Here is a 25,443-nt window from a genome sequence, read left to right on the forward strand (position 1 = left end):
CAAACCCGTATTTTTAATGAAAAAGCAATACATTCATTCTGTTCCCCTCAAAATGTGGGTGTATTATTATTATTATTTTAAAAAATCTAGCTTTTAATTAAGATTCTATATGTTCAACCTTTAATATCACAATATCCGGACATTATCCAGATGCTGTGGGGGAAAAAAAAAACAAACTTTTTTTTGGCTAATTTATTTATTTTATTTTATTATTTTTAATAAATTCAGTTTGGTGTAATATTTGTTAATTCATAATTTGTCTTGTCAGTTTGCGCAGATGTAATATTTGTCTTTACATATTTACTTTTTTTACATTCATATTTATTTTATTTATATTATAATTATTGTTTTTTGTCATTGTAATAACTGCTTTGCACTGACTGTGACTGTATGCGGAACCAAAGAACCCCTTAGTCTTGTTTCCGCACGGACCGGAGCCCGGGGCGGACCTCGGGAGGACTTCCGTTGAGGTGTTATTCTCGCTGGATCACGAAGCCTTTCGCAGAGTTCACACCGGAATAATTAAAGTGTTATTATGAAACACGGTCGACCCAAAAGCACCGAGCACAGCGGAAGTACGTACACAGTTACTTCATTATAATTATTAAAGTAACGGTTAATAACCGTTGGACTCGCGCCCGTTAGCTAACGGATGCTAATGCTAACGCGGCCGTGTTGACGGATGTTGGCCACAAATGCATTTTCCCTGCGTTCACTGATCCAGACAGACAGGAGACAGCTGCTGCTGCTGCTGCTGCTACACACTTTAATATAAGACTTTTATTTATTACAAGTGCTGTGTCTGGACTTTAATGTCATGAAATAATACATAATAATAGTTATTGTTATTGTATTGTGTTGTAATATAAGCTAGCTAAATATCAAACCGCTTTACCAACTCAGGAAGTAAAAAACTAAATAAACTAGATTATTGGTTTGATTTAATTCAGTTAAATTATATTTTCAGTGCTAAATCACAACAAAATATATCTAAAGACACTTTACACATACTGTAAGTCTAAACACACGACACTTTATGATTTATTTATGATTTACAGAGACCAAACAATTCCCCCATGAGCAGCAAGTCACACTATTTTTGATATTAATAACTATACACAGTATTAATCCAGCAACCGTGTGCACACTTGCAATGATATATAACATTATAATACCTGCTTAAACACAAGTACTGTGTCTGGACTTTAATGTCATGAAAGAATAAATAATAATAATTATTGTAATTGTTTGTATTGTGTTGTAATATAAGCTAGCTAAATATCAAACCGCTTTACCAATTTAGAAAAGTAAAAAACTAAATAACAAATTAGAGTATTTATTTGATTTAATTCAGTTATATTCTATTTAACAAAAGTTATCTCAAAACACTTCACATATAGAGTAAGTCTAGTCCACATTTTGATTTATTTATGATTTACAGAGACCAAACAATTCCCCCATGAGCAGCGAGTCACACTATTTTTGATATTAAAGGTATTGTAATATAAGCTAGCTAAATATCAAACCGCTTTACCAATTTAGAAAGTAAAAAACTAAATAACAAACTGGATTATTGGTTTGATTTAATTCAATTATATTCTATTTTCAGTGCCAAATCATAACAAAAGATATCTAAAGACACTTTATATCTACTTTAAGTCTAAACACAGGACACACTATGACTTATTTATGATTTACAGAGACCAAACAATTCCCCCATGAGCAGCAAGTCACACTATTTTTGATATTAATATCTACACACAGTATTAATCTAGCAGCCATTGCACACATCGGCTACGAAAACCTTCCTTTTAACAGTAAACAGTAACAAAATTATGACCGCTGTTTTACATGTGTAATTATTATTGTGTCACTCGTAGGACCCAAGTGATGTTGGGTAAAAAGTAGATTAGATATTTTACTGATATTAGAGAAAATGAAGAGATTACACTGATGTGGTGGCGGATATAATGAGTTTTTGAACTGGAAGATACTTTAACATATAATAACTGCTTAATTACAGGTGGTGTTTCTGGACTTGAATATTATGATAGAGTGTCGTAATATAATCTAGCTAAATATAAAACTGCTTTACAAACTAATTAAACTGTATTATTATATGGATTTAATTCAATTCAATTCTATTTTCTGTGCCAAATCATAACAAAAAACCTTCCTTTTAACAGTAAACAGCAACAAAACTCTGAATTTTTAACGTGGAGTGTTTTCTTTTATGTTATTTGTACATAAGTTGCCGTTGTGAATCATACGAGCCACCTTAAATCAAACTACACCTATTCTCTATTTCTCACTTTGGAGAAACAACGGAGCGCCGCTGTAACACCCATCAGCTGACGATCGCAACCAGATCAGAATGACACGTCACCTCCGGAGTCGTTCAATCCCTCTGGGGACTTTCACACATTTTACCCTCATGGAAACACGCCTGTTGTCAATCTAGACATGCACCGAGAAAGCAAAGAATAAATAAAAAAATTGAATAAGTAGCTACATGACGTCATTCGTGGTGGTTTGCACTGTCGCCTCACAGCGAGAGGGTCCCTGGTTTGAATCCCGGCTGGGGCCCTTCTGTGTGGAGTTTGCATGTTGTCCCCGTGTCTGCGTGGGTTTTCTCCGGGTTCTCCGGTTTCCTCCCACAGTCCAAAGACGTGCAGGTGTTCGGTTCATTGATGACTCTAAATCACCCGTAGGTGTGAATGGTTGTCTGTCTCTGTTTGTCTCTATGTGACCTGTGATAGACTGGCGTCCTGTCCAGGGTGGACCCCGCCTCACGCCCGATGTCAGCTGGGATCGGCTCCAGCCCCCCCGCGAAGATGAATGAATGACATAATTTCTAAATCATCCAAGGTTTTCATATAGGAAAGTAGATACCAATATTAATTTATTTATCTTCAACCGGTTGTCCCTGTCGGGGTCTCGGGGGGCTGGAGCCGATCCCAGCTGACATCGGGCGTGAGGCGGGGTCCACCCTGGACAGGACGCCAGTCTATCACAGGACACATGGAGACGAAACCCACACAGACACAGGGAGAACATGCAAACTCCACACAGAAAGGCCCAAGTAGGTGCGAACCTGGAACCTTCACTGTGAGGCGACAGTGCTAACCACTACACCAGCGTGTCACCCCTAGATACTGATATGTCTGTGATAAACCAGCTGAGCTATTTATTATCCTGCCTCTACTAATTTGAACATTTGAACAAGCTCAAAGCTCATTGAAGTGTCGCAGGAAGCCATTAAAGTCAGCCACCCTGCAAAGACACCAGAGCCACGGAGCTGGAGCAGCCGTGATTGCTCTTTGTAAAACCGTATACGTCACGTTAACTGTCTTGATTCAAAAACCAAGAAAGCCTCCTGTGTGCAGCGTCAATGTGATGATGAAGAAGACAGTGAAATGGCTCTACACTGTTGTTTTGACCATTACATTTCGTACATTAGCTGCATTTAAGACCAGAACTTTATAAGTAAGGCACTTAGGTGCTCATCATAAGTCGTTGAGACTATAATTAAATGGTAAAATAAAAACAAAATGTCTAGCAAAAGGAAAATGTAGCATAAATTTGACATTGCCGTTATAAAAAGGTCATTCATCTTCAACCTCATGTCCCTGTCGGGGTCGCAGGGGGCTGGAGCCGATCCCAGCTGACATTGGGCGTGAGGCGGGGTCCACCCTGGACAGGACGCCAGTCTATCACAGGACACATAGAGACGAACAGAGACAGACAACCATTCACACCTACGGGTGATTTAGAGTCATCAATGAACCGAACACCTGCACGTCTTTGGACTGTGGGAGGAAACCGGAGAACCCGGAGAAAACCCACGCAGACACGGGGAGAACACACAAACGCCACACAGTTGGGGTTCGAACCAGGAACCGTCTCGCTGTGAGGCGACAGTGCTAACCTTTACACCACCGTGTAGCCCGTTATAAAAACATCTCCAGGTTATTTGTGCAATACCATGATGTAAAGTGTAAGTTCCGGTAGTTTGTGTTTTGCATCATAGTTGAAACTTACTTCATCATTCTGTTGTTTTCTTCTGCACAGGTTGATGGCCAGTCCCACTCCTCCCGTTCCGTCTGCTCTCGCCTCATTCCTTTCCACGTGTCTTCCCTGCGGCTTCGCTGTGGGGCCTTCGCGGCTCTGCGGGGGCAGGATGGGGCTGTGGTGGGTCGGTCGCTCGCTGGAGGCTGGATCCCTGCTGGGGAGGGACGGGGACACAGAGTGGACCCCGAGGTATCACGCTGACCCGCTGGCTCTCAACCGGGACGCTGAACTCACTCTGAACCCTGAATCCAACACAAGTGTGACTGACAACAGAGGGGCAGAGAAGGTAAATTAAATATAATTGATTTTAAAAAGGAACTTTTGAAATTGTACCATCTGAATCTTAGTTTTAATTGTATTCTCCTCAGTAAAGAATACTGACTTTTAAAAGTGTTTTGTAGCCTGTTTAAGTTTGTTCCTATAAACTTTGAAAGCTTGTGTATTCAGTTCTGTTGGGATCTTTATTTTCCCATAAGGGGAAAACATTTTTACAGGAAGTTAGCATCAAACATAAACACACAGGAAGTTAGCATCAAACATAAACACACAAGAAGACGCTTGAACACAGTGCTGGTACTATACTTGCAATAAAAAGCAGATAAGCAGATAACAATAACAGAGATAAGATAAAGTGATATGCTGTGAATGGTATTTTAGAATTAAAAGCACTTAGGTAAATTGTTTACCATGTTCACGTCTTAATTCACTTGTTAGAGTGCTAACGTTTGCTAACTAGAGACCATCTTGTGATCGGATCACACCAGCCGCGACGCCAAATCGCACCAAAGGTATAAAGTGGTGACTCATTCCATACTTTATACGCACCTATTTCTGTCACCCTTGCTCGGATCACACGCAAATCCAACTCTGCGTTCATGTTGATCTCAACTACAAACCTGTGACGTTCTTGACGGTATCTTGCGTGGCTGTGATGCTATCGCAGTGACAAAATGACAACCATTCACACCTAGTTTTGCAAGTATTTGCTCAAGAATCAAAGTATATAATTCACCACGATCAGCAGAGACCTTTTTAAAAAGTGCCATTTATTGGAGGAGTCGTAGCCTGGAAACCAGACAAATCTGCCGTTTCATACAAACAAACAACAATGCAGATGAACTACAGTGATGACACAGCACTGTATTCTTCTTCTTTATACCTTTTATTCCTACCAAAACTGTTTTTATGCTTATAAAGGGAACTTACAACCATTTATGAAGGAATCACAATGCGTTTTGTAATGTAAGCTTCTATGTTGTGCTGTGAAGGCACTGATGGAGACAGCAGCACAGGAAGAAGAAACTCTACAACCAAGAGGCATCTGGATCAAGTAAGCCGACACACAAGGGCAGCCCTCATTTGCAGAGATGTTTGTTTTTTTGATTGTTGATTTGATTTAAAATGCAAAATAAAACATCTGACTTTCATATCCATGGCCGCCGTCCCTGGCGTGTTTTCACAGTCACGCAGGACTTTAACCTGATGATGATGATGAATAAAAAGGTTAAAGGATCACAGAAGTAATTTAAGATTCATCCTGTGGGGAGCATGAATGTCAGAATAAAATGTCACGGCATTCAATTTAACAGTTGCTGTGATATTTCAATCTGGACCAGAGTCGTTGGAACACGTGACGGAGGAGAAATACGACCCGCGGAGATGGAAATCTGACTCTTAGAAGCAGATAATCAATACATGTCTTTGAGAAATGTAAAGGGGATCAGTGGTGTGACATTATTCAAGGTGCAAACATCAATGGATTAAATGTTGAAACATAAAACAAGCTACTCAGATATGAACATCCTATTTAGGAATTATATCTAGCATGCGGTATTTAACCTCAGGAGGGTGTGACCGTTTATTTAAAACAATAAACAGAAATCAAACGTTATCCATCTTTGGCTTAAAACTATAAAGACTCTCGAAGTCTTTGTGTTGTTCTCCTCGGCAGCACCATGTTTTAAGGTAGTAGGTCATGTTCGTCTAACGTTACTTACATGTTTTAAGGTGGTAGGTCATGTTCATCTAACGTTACTTACATGTTTTAAGGTGGTAGGTCATGTTCGTCTAACGTTTCTTACATGTTTAAGGTGGTAGGTCATGTTCGTCTAACGTTTCTTACATGTTTTAAGGTGGTAGGTCGTGTTCGTCTAATGTTTCTTACATGTTTAAGGTGGTAGGTCATGTTCGTCTAACGTTACTTACATGTTTGAGGTGGTAGGTCATGTTCATCTAACGTTACTTACATGTTTTAAGGTGGTAGGTCATGTTCCTCTAACGTTACTTACATGTTTAAGGTGGTAGGTCATGTTCGTCTAACGTTACTTACATGTTTAAGGTGGTAGGTCATGTTCGTCTAACGTTATCTACATGTTTTAAGGTGGTAGGTCATGTTCGTCTAACGTTACTTACATGTTTAAGGTGGTAGGTCATGTTCGTCTAACGTTACTTACGTGTTTTAAGGTGGTAGGTCGTGTTCGTCTAACGTTGCTTACATGTTTAAGGTGGTAGGTCATGTTCGTCTAACGTTACTTACGTGTTTTAAGGTGGTAGGTCATGTTAGTCTAACGTTGCTTACATGTTTAAGGTGGTAGGTCGTGTTCGTCTAACGTTTCTTACATGTTTTAAGGTGGTAGGTCGTGTTCGTCTAACGTTTCTTACATGTTTAAGGTGGTAGGTCATGTTAGTCTAACGTTGCTTACATGTTTAAGGTGGTAGGTCATGTTCGTCTAACGTTACTTACGTGTTTAAGGTGGTAGGTCATGCTCATCTAACGTTACTTACATGTTTAAGGTGGTAGGTCATGTTTGTCTAACGTTACTTACATGTTTTAAGGTGGTAGGTCATGTTCGACTAACGTTACTTACATGTTTTAAGGTGGTAGGTCATGTTCCTCTAACGTTACTTTCATGTTTAAGGTGGTAGGTCATGTTCCTCTAATGTTACTTACATGTTTTAAGGTGGTAGGTCATGTTCCTCTAACGTTACTTACATGTTTAAGGTGGTAGGTCATGTTCCTCTAACGTTACTTACATGTTTAAGGTGGTAGGTCATGTTCCTCTAACGTTACTTACACGTTTAAGGTGGTAGGTCATGTTCGTCTAACGTTACTTTCATGTTTAAGGTGGTAGCTCATGTTCGTCTAACGTTGCTTACATGTTTAAGGTGGTATGTCATGTTCGTCTAACGTTACTTACATGTTTATGGTGGTAGGTCATGTTCGTCTAACGTTACTTACATGTTTAAGGTGGTAGGTCGTGTTCGTCTAACGTTACTTACATGTTTAAGGTGGTAGGTCATGTTCGTCTAACGTTGCTTACACGTTTAAGGTGGTAGGTCATGTTCGTCTAACGTTACTTTCATGTTTAAGGTGGTAGGTCATGTTCGTCTAACGTTACTTACATGTTTAAGGTGGTAGGTCATGTTCGTCTAACGTTACTTACATGTTTTAAGGTGGTAGGTCATGTTCGTCTAACGTTACTTACATGTTTAAGGTGGTAGGTCATGTTCGTCTAACATTACTTACATGTTTTAAGGTGGTAGGTCATGTTCGTCTAACGTTACTTACATGTTTAAGGTGGTAGGTCATGTTCGTCTAACGTTACTTACATGTTTAAGGTGGTAGGTCATGTTCGTCTAACATTACTTACATGTTTTAAGGTGGTAGGTCATGTTCGTAACCGTTCCCTCTCTCCCTCCATATTTGAGGTTTTTACCATATTGAATGTGTTGTGTTTTGTGCGGTTTGTTGTCTGCTGCTGCTGTCGCGCCTGTGTACTGTGTTGTGTCCTATTTCTGTCTTCCATAAAGAGTCATTTGCTACTGTAACACGCCACAGGGGACAGTTTTAACTGTTATTGATCATAAAGTCCATACAACAACGTCATATTCGACTTCATGCATTACATTAACTTTGAGGAAGTCTATAAAAGTTGCTCAGATGATACTTGGCGTCACGCTAATGAAACTGGTTTCCCTTAATGTCATTCTCCTTTTAATTCAATACAAATGCACTAAAAGTTTCACATCTTTCTCTTTGCATCTATTTAATTTCCCCTTCAGATTTGCCTGCGAGGCACGAAGCAGGGCCCAGCAGAACGTGACGACGCAGTGCGCCTGTGGAGAGGTGTGCGCGGGACAGTGTGTGGATGTGTGTCTGCGTGTGTGTCGAGACATCCGGGCAGGAACAGAGCTGCTGTTGTACGGAGACACCCAGGGAAAAAGTCAGAAAGCAGGCAGACAGGACAACTCCACTGGACACTCAGGTAAATGATAAATGGACTGCATCTTTACATATATGTATATATAAAGAGCTTATATCCAAAGGACTTGATCATTTAAGGGGAGCAATTTCGGGTTTAGTGTCTTTCCCAAGGACACGCCTTAGCGAAGGGGCCTGACATCCGCTATGTGAGAGACACGCCGGATGTCAGGCCCTTTCACTATCAAAGAGCACCGTGCCCAAGATGCCCGTCATTGGTTTAAAGAGTCCAACCAGGCAAGAGCATTTTATTTTCATCTATCCCAGAATGAATAGCCGGTGTAGCAATGCGAGACAATACGAGGCGCAACTTCCAGGGCTGAAGATGAAGCCAACATTGAAGTGCCAAAAAACGGCAATTCCTCGAGCGGAGACTATGAGTCCAATCGTCCTCACCTACGGGAGTCTCCATCTTGTCAGACTTTAACTCGGCCTCATTTCCTCTGACCAAAAAAGGGCATGTATGTGACGTTGGGGGGAGGGGCGTACGTCCATCTGGCTGACGTTTACCTCCGAGGAGAAGTAAGGGCCAGAGGCTAGCTGTCACTCAAGAGGCCACGCCCCTAATTATTCATAAAATTTAACCTCCAATAAAATAAAAACTAGCCCCTCCCCCTCTGTGTTGTCATGGAGATATGACCTAAACACACAGACTAGAATGTTCTTTTGTCCTTAAACAGGTTTAATGATGCTGTGTAAATGGCCTGTTTAACATGGGGGTCAATGAGAAACTGCTCTGTTATTAAACCTGCCCCTAGTGGACACTCAGAGAACTGCAGTTTTTGGCACTTCCTGATTGGATCAAGCAGGAAGTCGCTGTGGTGGGGGCTTGGCTCAAACTTGACCGTTGATATTTCCTCTGACAGTTATTGTGAAATCCCTACGGTAAAGTGGTGCCAGACAGGGTTATATGACGTGATTGGTGTTATCAGACTGTGACAGTCCACTTTCTATTCATGCACACTCTCCACCTGAACTAGAAGGACAACTTCAACAACATTGACCCCAGAAAACCTCATTTACCATCCAGTGTTAAAGAGTGAATGAATGAGGAATGAGTCCTTACCCCAAGTGAAGGAGTTCAAGTACCTCGGGTTCATGTTCACGACGATGAACCGTGAGTTTGGCCAGAGAATTGGAGCAGCGGGGGCGGTGCTGCAGTCGCTCTACCGCACCGTTGTGATGAAAAGAGAGCTGAGGAAGACAAAGCTCTGGATCTACCGCTCAGTCCTGGTTCCTACCCTCACCTGTGGTCATGAAAGCTGGGTCAGGACCCAAAGAACCAGGTCGCGGGTACAAGCGGCCGAAATGTGTTTCCTCAGGAGGGGGTCTGGAGTCTCCCTTAGAGAGAGGGGGAGAAGTTCAGCATCCGTGAGGAACTCGGAGTAGAGCCGCTGCTCCTTTGCGTTGAAAGGAGCCAGTTGAGGTGGTTCAGGATCATCTGGTAAGGATGAACCCTGGGCGCCTCCCTAGGGAGGTGTTCCAGGCACGTCCAGCTGGGAGGAGGCCTCGGGGAAGACCCAGGACCAGGTGGAGAGATTAGATCTCCACACTGGCCTGGGAACGCCTCAGGATCCCCCAGTTAGAGCTGGTTAATGTGGCCCGGGAAAGGGAAGTTTGGGGTCCCCTGCTAAAGCTGCTGCCCCCGAGACCCGACCCCGGATAAGAGGCTGAAGATGAGATGAGATGACCATCATTATACTGCAGTCTCAATAACCTGTGCGTGAACACCAAGCTCTCAGTAGATGAAGGAGCATCTTCCACGTCATCACAAACATCTGTTAGCTTAATTTTGGGAGCTCTGGAGAAAATTGACTCTGATCAACTGAAAAACAATCAAACCTGGAGGATGAATGAATTCTGTCAAACTGCACAAGTTAAATAAAAACACTCATCATGAAAGCAAAACCACTAAAGCACATCTGCAATAAAGGAATAATCTGCTAATCCTTGCGCAGCCTTTCTGCGCCGTGATTGATGAGACATTAAGGAGGATTCTCATGCAGAAAAGAGCCCGCAGCAACAGACTGTGGATATCTCATTAAACTCTCTCACAGATTTAAACACAGCCTATGAATCATGAATGCATTTCCACAACAATGATGAGCACTAAATGAAAGATAACAAGATAAGAAACAATCGATCCCTGCAGGGAAATTACAATGTTGCTGTAGCAGATATTAATTCGATTCAGAAGGTGAGGGAAGTGAAACAATGAGGAGATAGAAGACGCTTTAAAGTGATTAAAAGCAAGAAGTGGAAATCCTTCCAGAAGAAAAATGACGTATACATATAAGTAAAGGGTGTACAAGAGAACGTGTGTACGGGTAAATATATGGATTGATTTGTCTATTTTGAGAGTTACGTTGTTACTAGCGGCCTCTTTGGCAGCAAGATGCACGACCCCTATATGTCCCCCTCTTAAATTCACACACACACACACACACACACACACACACACACACACACACACACACACACACACACACACACACACACACACACACACACACACACACACACACACACACACACACACACACACACACACACACACACACACACACACACACACACACACACACACACACATACGCACGCACGCGTTCCTGTTACACTGCGGCGGCAGTAGCCCAGGCCTGTGTGGAACATGAACGGAGCATGGACCGGTGGCTGGAGAGGTGCCAGTTCATCTCCTGGGCACGGCTGAGGTGCTGTTGAGCAAGGCACCGAACCCCCAACTGCTCGTGGCGCCGATCCTGTTTGTGTATGTCTGTGTGTATTTTGGCACCTTATATATGAAAAAAGTTTCAAAAAGAAGCCATTCATTGAAGGTGTGCCTTATAATGTGGTGCGCCTTATAGTGCGGAAAATACGGTTGTTGCAATTGTTTTTAGTGATTTGTATGTTCTTGTTATCACTTTGAATCATGTCCTTGATTTTACATTACTGATTTTCTTTAGTGATTTATGGCGTTTATATTCCAAACATTTACTATTCTATACTCTATGCACTGTTGTTGTTTGTAATTTCATATTTTATTGTGTTTTATTTTCTCGGCTGCGGTGAAAATGAGGGCTTGGCCTCAATTCTGCTCTGAGATACGATATATAATGATACGTTTAAAAAACATCTTCAAAATGCATTTTAAGTCCCTGGTGCTCATGTCACTGTGCTTGCATCACACCGGGGGAAACCCTGGGACACAAAATCAAATTCATCATTAAAGGTCACTGCTGCTTTTCAGGAATGCTTTTGTGACCTCAGTTTTCAGTGGCAAGGAACCAGGAACCTCTGACTGTTCTGCAAATGAGATCTCATATAAGGTCATGTGTGGTCATTCACAATCGTCCTTCATTTAAACATCATTTCTGAGTTTTGGCTCACTCCATATCTCATCCATCCGACCAACCCTTATAATATTCCGTTTAAAAAGACAACAAATGGAGAGATAAAAGCCAATTTAAAAAAAAAAAATGAGTTTGAGCCACTTTGCTGTATACAGAACCTTTTCACTGCTTCATCAGTGTTTCTGCCAAATCGCTTTATTTCCTTGTTTAAAATGGTCTCAAGATGCAGTTCCTTTCCAAAATGACACTAAACAACCAAAACCAAACGAATACCAACTGAAAATGACCACAAATAAATGCAAATCAACTAAAAATCGACGTAAAAACACGGATAAAAGTGCAAAATAACTCAAAGTGGATGCAAAACGACTACAAAGACATGTAGAATGACCGTAAATAGTTGTAAAATGACTACAAAGACATGTAGAATGACCGTAAATAGTTGTAAAATGACTACAAAGACGTGTAAAATGACCGTAAATAGTTGTAAAATGACTACAAAGACGTGTAGAATGACCATAAATAGTTGTAAAATGACTACAAAGACATGTAGAATGACCGTAAATAGTTGTAAAATTACTACAAAGACATGTAGAATGACTGTAAATAGTTGTAAAATGACTACAAAGACATGTAGAATGACTGTAAATAGTTGTAAAATGACTACAAAGATGTGTAGAATGACCATAAATAGTTGTAAAAGGACTACAAAGACATGTAGAATGACCGTAAATAGTTGTAAAATGACTACAAAGACATGTAGAATGACTGTAAATAGTTGTAAAATGACTACAAAGACATGTAGAATGACCGTAAATAGTTGTAAAATGACTACAAAGACGTGTAGAATGACCATAAATAGTTGTAAAATGACTACAAAGACATGTAGAATGACCGTAAATAGTTGTAAAATGACTACAAAGACGTGTAGAATGACCGTAAATAATTGTAAAATGACTACAAAGACATGTAGAATGACCGTAAATAGTTGCAACATGATTACAAAGACGTGTAGAATGACCGTAAATAGTTGTAAAATGACTACAAAGACGTGTAGAATGGCCATAAATAGTTGCAAAATGACTACAAAGACATGTAGAATGACTGTAAATAGTTGTAAAATGACTACAAAGACGTGTAGAATGACCGTAAATAGCTGTAAAATGACTACAAAGACGTGTAGAATGACCGTAAATAGTTGTAAAATGACTACAAAGATGTGTAGAATGACCATAAATAGTTGTAAAATGACTACAAAGACATGTAGAATGACCGTAAATAGTTGTAAAATGACTACAAAGACATGTAGAATGACCGTAAATAGTTGTAAAATGACTACAAAGACGTGTAGAATGACCGTAAATAGTTGTAAAATGACTACAAAGACGTGTAGAATGACCATAAATAGTTGTAAAATGACTACAAAGACGTGTAGAATGACCGTAAATAGTTGTAAAATGACTACAAAGACGTGTAGAATGACCATAAATAGTTGTAAAATGACTACAAAGACGTGTAGAATGACCGTAAATAGTTGTAAAATGACTACAAAGACGTGTAGAATGACCGTAAATAGTTGTAAAATGACTACAAAGACGTTTAGAATGACCGTAAATAGTTGTAAAATGACTACAAAGACGTGTAGAATGACCGTAAATAGTTGTAAAATGACTACAAAGACGTGTAGAATGACCATAAATAGTTGTAAAATGACTACAAAGACACGTAGAATGACCGTAAATAGTTGTAAAATGACTACAAAGACGTGTAGAATGACCGTAAATAGTTGTAAAATGACTACAAAGACGTGTAGAATGACCGTAAATAGTTGTAAAATGACTACAAAGACGTGTAGAATGACCGTAAATAGTTGTAAAATGACTACAAAGATGTGTAGAATGACCGTAAATAGTTGTAAAATGACTACAAAGACGTGTAGAATGACCGTAAATAGTTGTAAAATGACTACAAAGACATGTAGAATGACTGTAAATAGTTGTAAAATGACTACAAAGACGTGTAGAATGACTGTAAATAGTTGTAAAATGACTACAAAGACGTGTAGAATGACCGTAAATAGTTGTAAAATGACTACAAAGACGTGTAGAATGACTGTAAATAGTTGTAAAATGACTACAAAGACGTGTAGAATGACCGTAAATAGTTGTAAAATGACTACAAAGACATGTAGAATGACCGTAAATAGTTGTAAAATGACTACAAAGACGTGTAGAATGACTGTAAATAGTTGTAAAATGACTACAAAGACATGTAGAATGACTGTAAATAGTTGTAAAATGACTACAAAGACGTGTAGAATGACTGTAAATAGTTGTAAAATGACTACAAAGACATGTAGAATGGCCGTAAATAGTTGTAAAATGACTACAAAGACGTGTAGAATGACTGTAAATAGTTGTAAAATGACTACAAAGACATGTAGAATGACTGTAAATAGTTGTAAAATGACTACAAAGACATGTAGAATGACCGTAAATAGTTGTAAAATGACTACAAAGACGTGTAGAATGACCGTAAATAGTTGTAAAATGACCACAAATTGACCCAAAGTCATTACAAACGACCAAAACCAAACAAATAGCGACTGAAAATGACTCAAAACGACCACAAGGAAAACAGAGCAACTCAAAAAGTTAAAAGTTGACAGAGTCCCTGTTTAAAATGGTCCGCAAGATGCCGTTCCTTTCCAAACCGCGATCAGCACCAAACCTATTTTTAGCCCAAACGCGATACGTCCTCTAGACCAATCAGAATTCCGTGAGCCTTCTATGCGATCCAACATGGCGGCGCTCTGAAGCGGGAGAGTTTTTTGTGTCGTCCGTCCGTTCAACATGTTCAGACTGAGCCATAAAAACCATTTTGACAAGATAAAGTGAATATTAACCAAATGTGTGGGTCTGGGTAAAAAATGTAATTTTCCTGGAAACTAATAAAATGGATTTATAGCGTTTTGGAAAAGAGCTCCTCATATGTAGAAAAGTTAATAAAAAAAATAATAAACCCTGACGCGTGAAAGTCTGGAAGCCTCAAATAATGATAAAAACCTGCCAATCAACCATTTCAGTCTGCTGTTCTGTCATTTTTCTGTTGACAGGTAACGAGGTGGAAAATAAGAAAGACCCAGAGATCGCAGTTACCGACGTATCGATCATTGAAGAGAAAGGAGAGGAGACAGGGGAGCAACAGGAGGAGGAGGAGGAGGAGGAAGAGCGGCACAGATGCATCAAGAGGAGTCGCCCGGCCACACACCTGAGGAAGAGGAGAGCTGAGAAAACTGACGCTCACACTGAGAGTCCTAACATCACAACAGCAGGTGGACAAACAGACAACAAAGCAAGTGTCCCTGCGGCTGTGGACACACAGACAGACTCCGGAGGCGTCTCTGCACCTCCTCCTGTCCGCTGCAGCTCCCGCCTGGCTGCTAAACCACGGCGCGTTCACTGTGTGGGCAGCCGGGGGAAGCTGCCGCCCGCTTGCCCTGTCCCGCCCAAACAGACAGAGGGACGGGACCGGAGCTCCACTGAGGACGCCACGTCCGTCCCTGAGAGGGAGGTTACCGCGAAGCTCTCGCACCCCGATGCTGAGGCGACTGTGGCATGTGTTGCCGGGGCGGCTTCTTCGTGGCATCCAGACATCAGAGAGCGGCGTTACAGATGTTCCAGCTGTGGGAAAAAGTTCTACCAGATCGGTCACTTGAAGAAACACCAGTTCAGCCACACGGAGGAGAAACCCTTCAACTGCCAGGAGTGCGGGAAGAGCTACATCTCTGCAGAAAGCTTCAGAGCCCATCAGGTACGACAGAGGAGATAAAGTAGGGATATAGTGAATGTTTTAGCTGGAACTCAAGTTCACCTTTCTCTGATATGACTGGCTGTTTCCCAAACAAGTAACTTTATTAAAAGTTACTCCACTCGTGTTAAAACAAAAGTGGGCTGGCATTGCCTCCACATGGCTCTCACCCCTCTCATTACCACTCAATGTGATTCAAACAGACCGGACTCCAGCTGGTAACCTTCCAGTCACAAGCTTGTCCAACCTTTAAGCTCCATTACCCCACTGTGCATCAGTGCACACAGCTCAGCACTGGCTTCCCTCTGCTTCATAGTGGTTGAGAGTCATGTGTAGAGGTCCACTTGGAGTATAAATGATTCAGCTTTTAAACCGAGATACAGCCTCTGAAGGACAATATGGCAGGCTGTCAGATCGTTAAGGGGTTTTAAAATGACTAGAAAACATTCTTTATCATAATTAACTTTGATACAATACTAGTATAAAAAAACTATACTTATTTATATACAACGGAAAAGTGTGTGTGTGTGTGTGTGGGGGCCCTAGACACAAAAAACCTGCACACAGTGCTGGTACAGAAAAAGTCACTTCTAGATGACAGAAGGGTACTTTACCACCACGTTCAGGATCATCTAGTAAGGATGAACCCTGGGCGCCTCCCTAGGGAGGTGTTCCAGGCACGTCCAGCTGGGAGGAGGCCTCAGAAAAATAAAATACGTCACTGGTGTCTTTTTTACAGTGTGAGTGAGTGTGAGTGGGTACGGGGAGTTTTTCCCTTTACTCACTGCTCCCCTGACGGCCAGGAGCTTAGTCATCATGCAGGGTAGCGGTCCACTCATCCCACTGAACAGGTACTAAAGCAGCAGTGATCATACATTTTAACTTCTAATTATAATGGTGTTAATTGTAGATGAATCACCGCGGTGAGCGTCCATTCTCCTGCCCTCACTGTGAGAAGAGCTACGGCCTGAAGCGGGACCTGAAGGAGCACATGGTCCTGCACACCGGAGAGAAACCATACGTCTGCGAGCACTGTGGGAAGGCGTTCGCTCGCCGCCCCTCCCTACGCATCCACCGCCTCCTTCACTGCAGCAGGATGATTTACACACAGCCTCCCAAGGTAGGGAACTGTTCAACTGCACTGTGAAAGGATCTCTGTGGAGGTTTACACCTTTAGTAGCGACACAGAGCTGCTTTTTCCTATGAGTGGCTTCCATTCGTGTTTATTTCGTCGCACTATTTCACTGAAAGGATAAACCCTTAAGGATCCCCAGTGGGGAAATTCAGTTGTTGCAGAAGCTCAATTTCCTTGCGGGAGTCATCGCAAAGGGATCAGTAAAGAGAAGTGTAAGTCTCAGGGGCGTAAATAAAAGCAGATACAAGAGAAAGTAAAAGAAATTAAGGAAAGTGAGAGGTATATAAACAAGACAACTCCACGTTCCCTCTAAGTGCTTGTTCACTTGTGTGTGGTGACATTTTCTAATGACTGCTGTTAATGAGAAGGACCGTGAGCAGCTTAATGAATTCATTTTTCACTTCTGAAATCTGCAGCACTTTCTGTAAAAGTTGTGTTTCTGTCCGTGCACCACTTTTTAAATCTGTCACGTGACATCGTGAACATTTGCATGCAGGTCTTGTTTGTTTTTTTTTCCTCCCAGAACAGAAGTGTTTGAGTTTGACTGAGTCTTTTTATCCCTCAGGTGCAGTGTTCAGTCTGCCCCAAGCTGCTGGCTAACTCGGGCTCTCTGAGGAACCACATGAAGCTCCACACGGGGGAAAAACCCCACATCTGTCAGCACTGTGGGAAGTGCTTCAGTCAGAAAGGTAACGTCACTGATCTGATCCTCCGGCTGCAACTTACTGCTTAAGGCAGTAAGGTGTCACAGTGATCCAGTAAAGGGCCGTGTGGCTGCAGGTTTTCATTCCAATCAAGCAAAGACACACCTGACTCGACTTACTCAATCACCTGAACTGTCTTCACACAGCTGATTTGTTGGACCAGGTGTGTTTTTGATTGGTTGGAATGAAAACCTGCAGCCACACGGCCCTTTACTGGATCAGTTTGACACCCCTGGCTTAAGGGGTCAGATGTGCTCAGTTTGAAAAAGCTTCTGTGGTCAGAGGTTGTTTGTTTTCAGAGACAGCAGCTCAACAGTAGATGTCACATATAAGTGATGTGCATCATCTGAAAACTGGAACCTGAAGATTCATTTGAGATGCCACAATAGCTTATTTTATACAAAAAATGCTCTCACTCCAATCAGATGTCTCCTATGGCGACGAACATCATCACACATGATGAACAAGACAACTGGGCGAGGGATCGACCGATATGGATCTTTTTAGGGCCGACGCCAGTACAGATTTTTTTTCCCATCAGCCTTAGCCGATGGCCGAGACTGTCGATTTTCTTGAGACGATATTTGGAGCCTATTCTACTTTTGCTCCCTCAATTTACATCATAAAAATGACAACAACAAATGCTACGAGTCTCAATTTAAAAAGGAACATTAATTGAACTTTAATAAGGCGTCTCCAGCAACACGGAGCTGCCTGTGGACGCCTGTCTGTGAATAATGCATTGGCCGATGCCGATACACGTCAAAAACGCAAGTATCAGCGGATAATACCGGCAAGTTGATGTATCGGTCTATCACTAGAGTCTCAGCTTTACAGTCAGACCCAGTTTATGACATTTAACACTTAATTTTTACATTTTAAGAAAGGCCAAAATGTTTAAACTGCCCCAAACCGTCTGAATTATCATAAATGGGCGTGTCTGTAAAGAGGAGACGCATGGGTACCTATAGAACCGACTTTCATTCAGATACCCTCTGAAAACGATGGTGCCAGTTTTTCCCTCGCCAGAATTTAGCCCAACTTTGGAGCTTCATTTAGCACGTTGGTACCAACGAGTTCCTTAGATCTCCTAGTTTTGTGTGACACCAACATCCTCACTGTGGGCCTCATTAATCAATCTTGCGTGAAAACGGGCGCAGATCTGAGCGCAGATCTTGCTGCAGCCGCGCGCTAACACATTCATCCTGTCGGGGTCGCGGGGGGCTGGAGCCGAGCTGTTTTGAACCCCCCCCCCCCCCTGACCACCTGGCCGCCACGTTAAAAAGCGACAGCTTGGCATCACAAATCACCTGTACATGTATCGAGTGGTAGTTTTGGCGATTGATGAATGCGTAATCATTCATGGATGGTGCCTTCAGACGCACATGAGTACAATCAATCGCTCCAACCACAGTTTTTATTTTTTTTATTCTTTTAAGAATCCGTTTAGATCTGTTCTTAATATGTGACTGCTTCTGCTTAATGACAGCTGAGGTCTGTTCATTATTTTCAGACAGATTTCGCTGCACCGCAAAACCACAGGCTCAAATGTGCGACACGACCTCAGACCAGACGTGAGATTTGATCGTAGCTCACACTCACGTCCAAATTGATAAATGCCGAAGTTTGCCAGGAAATGGTTGTACGCACGTTTTTCTGCCATACATTCGTTTGATAAATGAAGGCCTTATCTCTTAACTGTGACGCTACTGAACCGCTGCTTCCACTATGATAAGCAGCAGGAAACCCTGTAGAACATTTTGACCTCGGGGACACACGTAAAGTCACAGAGTAGTTGTTCTGCATGTTAAATATCATAAATGTAGTTCATTTAAAGGCTTTTCCCTTTTTGTTTCTGCTGTCAGAAGCGTCACATTAGGTTTGATTTATACTTCCTGTCTAGCTCTTAAGGTGAATCTGCACACATAATTTAATCTGTTATTTTAAAAGCAGAGACGATCTGTAACCTTTGATAGATCCTCCTCTGGGACATTACCGAGTCTGTTTGCTGACTTAATGAATCCTCTGTACTTGTGCTACACAGTCGCTCTCTAACAGAAGCTCGATGGTCTGGCTTTGAAGGAAAACTCCAACATAACACTCCAACAACAGAGCTGCACAATCAATCCCAGTTTTATCAAAACACACAGTATGGACTGGTGCGATATCTAAATAGCAGAGGTAATATTCGTTAATGTCTGTGGTGCTGCAGAGATGTCCCGGCCCACAAGTTGTGTTCTACAGACTAAAATAACGCCTTTGTTTGGTACAGATCCTCGCAAAAATGATCATTTCCTTCAATATCAGTCAAAAATAATAGGGATTAGATCTTCTCCTCATATCGTGCAGTCTTAGTTAGCGACTTTCTCACTAGATCCGGTCACAACAAGAGCCTAGCTACGTATTGTAACCCCTGTTTCTGGATGGGTAGCGTGGCAGGACCGTGGGTGTTGCAGGGCTTAATACTCAGATGTGCGTCCTCCACAGAGCTGGGTCTGTCTGTCGTTCCTGTCTGTTATAGTGAAGGTTTTCGTCTCCACCGTACTCCACGGGGGAATTGTTGGGTCTCTGTAAATCATAAATAAGTCATAGAGTGTGGTCTTTACCTACTCTGTAAAGTGTCCTGATATAACTTTGGTTATGATTTGGCACCGTAAATAAAATTGAATTGAATTGAATTACTCAAGGACAGGAAGACTTTATTTCTAGTTCACTTACAGGTCCGGTTCAACGACGAGGCAACAACACGAGGGCAGAGCTAGAACTCTCCCATGCGTCCGTCTTATCGGTCCCCACCAAACAAGGGCACGTGGAACCAACGTCATACGACACCATATGTATCTCTTTTTTAGCTTTTTAACACTGAAAGTGACAACAAAGTGACTTAATTAAATAATGAATTCAATTCATAATACTTCCTCATTTAAACACAAAATTCAACGGCATCCTGTAACATAATAGAAATAATGCAAAGGGTAACAACATAAAATGTAATAATTAAATAAGCACATAATCTACACGGTTACAGGATCTTTACTGTTCCTTACAGGCACACTGGTCTGCCAGGACACAAAACACTGATGTACAACAACAAACAGGACACGCATTCACTCAGGTGCGCTGACCTGAATACATGCAGACCCCACTGAAAATAAGGCAGAACACACCACTGTCTGCTCTCCTTTCCTCTTCAGCCAATGGCGATTTCGCCCACTGATTACTTTCTCCAAGGACGGAGTCACTGCGTCTGGCCCCTTAGACCGCTTATACCAATTAGACTGTTTATAAAGATGGATGGCGCGTCTCCACTCCCTCCCACTTTACGCCCCCTGGTTGTCGTGAGTCGATCACGGCTGTCAATCCTGACGTTTAACCCTGTTTTTATAGTAACAAATTAAAACCAAATAGAAAAAACATCAGCGTATAAACGTATATGTTGACAGAATATAGGTTGTTTTTTCTCTCCACTGGTTAGGTTCATGTTCTGTTGCGACAGGGCGTTCATTCACCTGTAACCATAGAGTCTGTATGAGACAGAAGGAAGGTTACGACATCGTAACCCTGGTTTTATTAGCGCAGGCGGAGCCATCTACCCAGGGGCCCTGTGGCTCCTATGCTGCTCGCTGAAGAGGGTGAAGGATAGCAGACAGTGGTGTGTACTGCCTTGTTCTCTTGACTTGCCTGCTACGATGATGCAAATCTCCGTGGGTGAATGCGTGCGTGATATTCAGACGGATACATCAAACAGCTTTGGAGATGTTAAAATGCACAAGGGCACCTTGTCGGAGGTGGGCTAGGTTTCCTGTTTCTCCTGGAGCTAATTATGTCCCGGTGACGCCTCTTTACCGAACACGCAAAAATGAAATGGATATCGATCTCCTCATCTGACCCTCGGACCGAACGTAAACACATTTCCCTAAATGTCAAAGTATAGTGAAAGACGACCGCTGATGATTTAACTTGACATGACTGTCGCCTCACAGCGAGAAGGTTACAGGTTTGAATCCCGGCTGTGGCCCTTCTGTGTGGAGTTTGCATGTTGTCCCCATGTCTGCGTGGGTTTTCTCCGGGTTCTCCGGTTTCCTCCCACAGTCCAAAGACGTGCAGGTGTTCGGTTCATTGATGACTCTAAATCACCCGTAGGTGTGAATGGTTGTCTGTCTCTGTTCGTCTCTATGTGTCCTGTGATAGACTGGCGTCCTGTCCAGGGTGGACCCCGCCTCACGCCCGATGTCCGCTGGGATCGGCTCCAGCACCCCCAAGACCCCGACCACGGGATAAGCGGTTGAAGATGAATGAATGAATGAATGATTGTTTTTAAACAGTTGTTTTTTCTCCTGCTGTGATCAATTCCCACCATTTATGTTTTCAGTGTGTGTGACATCATCAATTTTGTGTGAGAACACGGTCTTCACACATTATTGGACAGATGCAGATTCACTCTGCTCCCGCTGCGACCACAGCGTCCCCCATCGTCTGACTGTCTGTCTGTCTGTCCGTCTGTCTGTCCTTTCTCTCAGGGAACCTTGAGTCTCATTTGAGAATCCACAGCGGGGAGAAGCCTTACCCCTGCTCCGAGTGCGACCAGAGCTTCTCCCAGAAACCAGACCTCCGTCGGCACATGTTTTCCCACACCGGAGGAGGTTTCCTCTGCAGCCACTGTGGGAAATCTCTGAGGGACCCGCACAGCCTGAAGTCTCACGAGAGACTACACACTGGAGAGAGGCCCCATCGCTGCCCCGTCTGCGGAAAAGGTTAGATCATGATATGGAAATGTGAACGTAAAGTAAAACCGTTAAGGGGGGGGGGGTATCAAAAGGCGGGAACAGGCTGGGGAACACTCCACTAATCTCTCTTCCCCCTCTGGGATTCCTCGTCCTCTCTGCACCACCGTCCTTATCACTGGGGTTGTAGAAGAGAGCCGCTACGTCTCTTTTGAAGCTAAAGTCAGAAAGTTTTCAGATTCTAATATTAATAAAGTTGGTCTGATTGATTGATCAGAGAAGGTTCCAGGCCTAGCTTACACGCCTGTCGTCCTGATTTTCTGCTCGCCGACAGCTTTTTGGAGACACTCAAAGCGTGAACTTTTGAAAGACACACTCCAGATTTCGAGCCGGCTAAAAGTCTGGATCTTTTGGGGACTCCAGGAGGCAATAAGAGCACAAGACACGGCCTGAGGGGAAACCAGGGGCAACAACAGAAACTTCACTGTGCAGCTGCAGACAGACTCTGCTGCACCAGGGACCGGCGAGGTAGCGGGGTGAAGCTGCTGCTGCTAGCTGCGTTGTCATGTCCCTCTGGGTTTGATGCCGACGCACTAGTCAACCTTGAACGTTAGTTTCAAACGCACCAGGGTTTCAGCTGTAAAGCCAACTGTGGTGATATTAGAAATCAGAGCGAGTGCTTCAGTTTGGATTAAAGATTCATCCTGATTGAGATATCATAGTTGGCGACTGTTAGTTGTCGAACCACGAAAACCTCAAGACTACCGACACAAAACAGCGTGTTGTGTTGTTTCAACCGTACAGAAAAGTGACCACGTTGAAAGTCAAACTTTGCATAAGAGGTGCGGAAAACGGTTAATGAAGCAATATAATCTCAGTTTCCTTATTTTGTAATTTTGGCAGTGAGTTGTTCATGTCTTGAACTCTAAACGATTGCAGAGATGACAAAACATCAGATGTTTTTTATGGATTGCTGATTAGTTGTGTTTGATTTTCCTCAGGCTACACCCTGGCCACCAAGCTGCGAAGACACATAAAGTCATCTCACATGATGGAGAAGCCGTACAGCTGCCACTGCGGAGCTTCCTACACTGTGAGACAGAGTCTGCTGAGGCACATAGCTCAGCGCAGGACTGAGGGAGGAATTCAGGAGGAGGTGGAGGAGTCGGAGGGAGGACACAGAGAGAAGAACAGCAGCAAGGAGGAGGTAGTGCAGGAGTCAGCGACTTCGGGCTCCAGTCATCCGAGGCCGATCAGAGGCAGACCCAAGAAGAACTCGCTCCCTCTGGGCAGAGGAGACACGGAGGAGGGTAAACTGAGGCGGACAAGGGGACGAGGGAAGGTGGAGGAAAAGGAGGCGAGGAAAATTCAAGAGACTGAGACCTCGAGAGCGGGGCGGGGAGGAGGTGAGGACGAGGCTTCGGGTCACATCCAACATGTCGTCTACGTCCACGCAGACAGCCTGTCCACGCCGAGCTCCGCCCCTCTGCTTCTCACCTCGGACAGCTCGCTACCTGCAGGGACGGGGCAGGAGCTGGTGGAGGTGGTGATAACAGAGGGCTCAGAGCAGTGCATTGTGGTCCACGGGCAGCAGACAGTAGGAGAGCTGCTGATCTTGCAGGAGGAAGGGGGCGGACTCTGCTCTGTGGCGCAGACGGTTGAGATAAACACAGTGTAGCCCGAAATCTCTGGTCATGTCACACTGTTACAGCACATCTCAGTTAACTTTGTGACATTTCTTCAGTTTATTATGCTTTGCGGTCCCTGATTGCCACACAGAACAGCCACTGTTTATACACGGAAGAGGGGAGATCAGTGCCGACGACAACCGTGATGTTTCCCAGTCGGGGGCTAGGAGAGTAAAAGTCAAGGTACCGGCAGAGTCCCCTTGAGGCTGTGCTGGAATTATGTTCAACATGGTGTTTTCCGCAGGTAATCCCCTGGAGCTAAACGGAAAAATACACCCACGAATGTAACGTACTATAGATGTGTCTCATGTCTTTGGAAGATCAGTGAATGATCAGTAAAGAATCAAACAAAGAAAGATTAAAAGACGATAAGATCGGCTTTGTGAGTGAGTTTATTTCAAAAGTCATTTCCTTGCAGGGGAGGCCATCTTCGAGACGCCTGCACAACAGCTCCGGTTTGGAAGAGCGCCCTAAGGTCAGGTTCAGAAGGGTCTAAATAGAGGCAAACAGCCCCGCTGGCGTGACGTTTACAGCAACAAATCAGAACACAAGGGGGACTTGTCGTGTGTTTTGAGTCACACAAAGTCAGAGTTATAAACATCCGTCACACTTGTATTATTAATATACACTATGTATAAAACCGTGGTACTTGTTAGTAATTACAGCTTCTGCACACTGTCCTCACTTTATGGTGAATTTGTTCAGTAACATTGAAACAACTATGAACTATTCAACTGTTAAATGCCTGATGAGGACAGAGACCAACACAACAATTCCTCCATGAGCAAACAGCAAGTGGTAACGACAACATCAGAAACAGTGACTTGAAAACTTGGAAACAGAAACTAGGGATGGGCGTTTTAAGTAATTTAAAATTTTGAATACTCGTATTACCTCATTAAACTAGTACCCAAGTAGTCAGTACTTAGTAGGGTTGTTTTTTTTACTCACAGCAACATCATGATTCTGTCACTTTCTGACTAAATAGCGTCATATAAGTTACTTATATTCTTAATATTATAAACTAACAAAATTCTTTAAAGCAAGTCATTTGGTGCCTTTAACATCCAGATATAAATTTAAGACAGATTCCTCACGCTCTCACCTCCCATCATCCTTCTCTGTTGAGCAATTATTATTACTCATCTTTCCGCTGAACACTTGGGTGGACTCTGTGTTTCCAGTTATGCATCGGCTCCGTTTTGTGCTTTTAGATTTATTTCAAGAGCGTTGCGGGGAGCGAGCGGAGAGGAGCAACACTGTCTCTTCACAGTGCGTCGGGGGCGCGATGATGAGAGAGAGGACACTGTCGGCCTCTACGGCCACGGATTAACCACCTGTTTTCTGCTGCTCTTAAGTTTTGTAGAAGGCAAAGGCGAGGGGATCACTTTCATCGAGCCACCGTCACGGCAAACGAAGGCAACAAGGGTTGAGAAAATGTATCATGACAGAGCGGTAACACTGGGGGCTGATCTGTAACATGGGGGGAAAGACAACAGCAGCGTCTCAGGGCTGTGGAGAGCAATTCAAACTATGCAACGGTGTTTTTTCTGTGTATCATGTATAGGGGGCCTCACTCTAATATAGCCTACGCAGCGTGAATCGAGAACCGTTACTTGAATAGTGACGTCATCAACGAGTGCACGGGTACATCCAAAGCCAGAGATGCACAACAACCACGTGTATGTCCAGCAAGTCCA

The 25,443-nt window shown here is 42.9% G+C and overlaps 1 protein-coding gene across 1 annotated transcript; it reads left to right on the forward strand.

Moving 5' to 3' along the window:
• Window positions 1-488: 488 nt before the first annotated feature.
• znf408 (zinc finger protein 408) lies at window positions 489-23,893 on the forward strand. The gene is made up of 9 exons (XM_083919351.1): window positions 489-575; window positions 4,072-4,357; window positions 5,340-5,401; window positions 8,134-8,336; window positions 14,798-15,495; window positions 16,403-16,612; window positions 17,193-17,316; window positions 21,852-22,085; window positions 23,057-23,893. The coding sequence occupies exons 2-9, from the start codon at window positions 4,076-4,078 to the stop codon at window positions 23,731-23,733; spliced, it is 2,490 nt and encodes an 829-aa protein (XP_083775477.1). The 5' UTR covers window positions 489-575; window positions 4,072-4,075; the 3' UTR covers window positions 23,734-23,893.
• The last annotated feature ends 1,550 nt before the right edge of the window (window positions 23,894-25,443 follow it).

Source organism: Echiichthys vipera (assembly GCF_963691815.1).
Source record: "Echiichthys vipera genome assembly, chromosome: 1".
Taxonomy (NCBI): Eukaryota; Metazoa; Chordata; class Actinopteri; order Perciformes; family Trachinidae; genus Echiichthys; species Echiichthys vipera.

Coding starts and splice junctions, on each gene's coding strand:
- znf408 (XM_083919351.1), top strand. CDS start 4,076: ATGGCCAGTCCCACTCCTCCCGTTCCGTCTGCTCTCGCCTCATTCCTT. Junction 8,337..14,797: donor CAACTCCACTGGACACTCAG/GTAAATGATAAA, acceptor TTCTGTTGACAG/GTAACGAGGTGGAAAATAAG. Junction 22,086..23,056: donor CTGCCCCGTCTGCGGAAAAG/GTTAGATCATGA, acceptor GATTTTCCTCAG/GCTACACCCTGGCCACCAAG.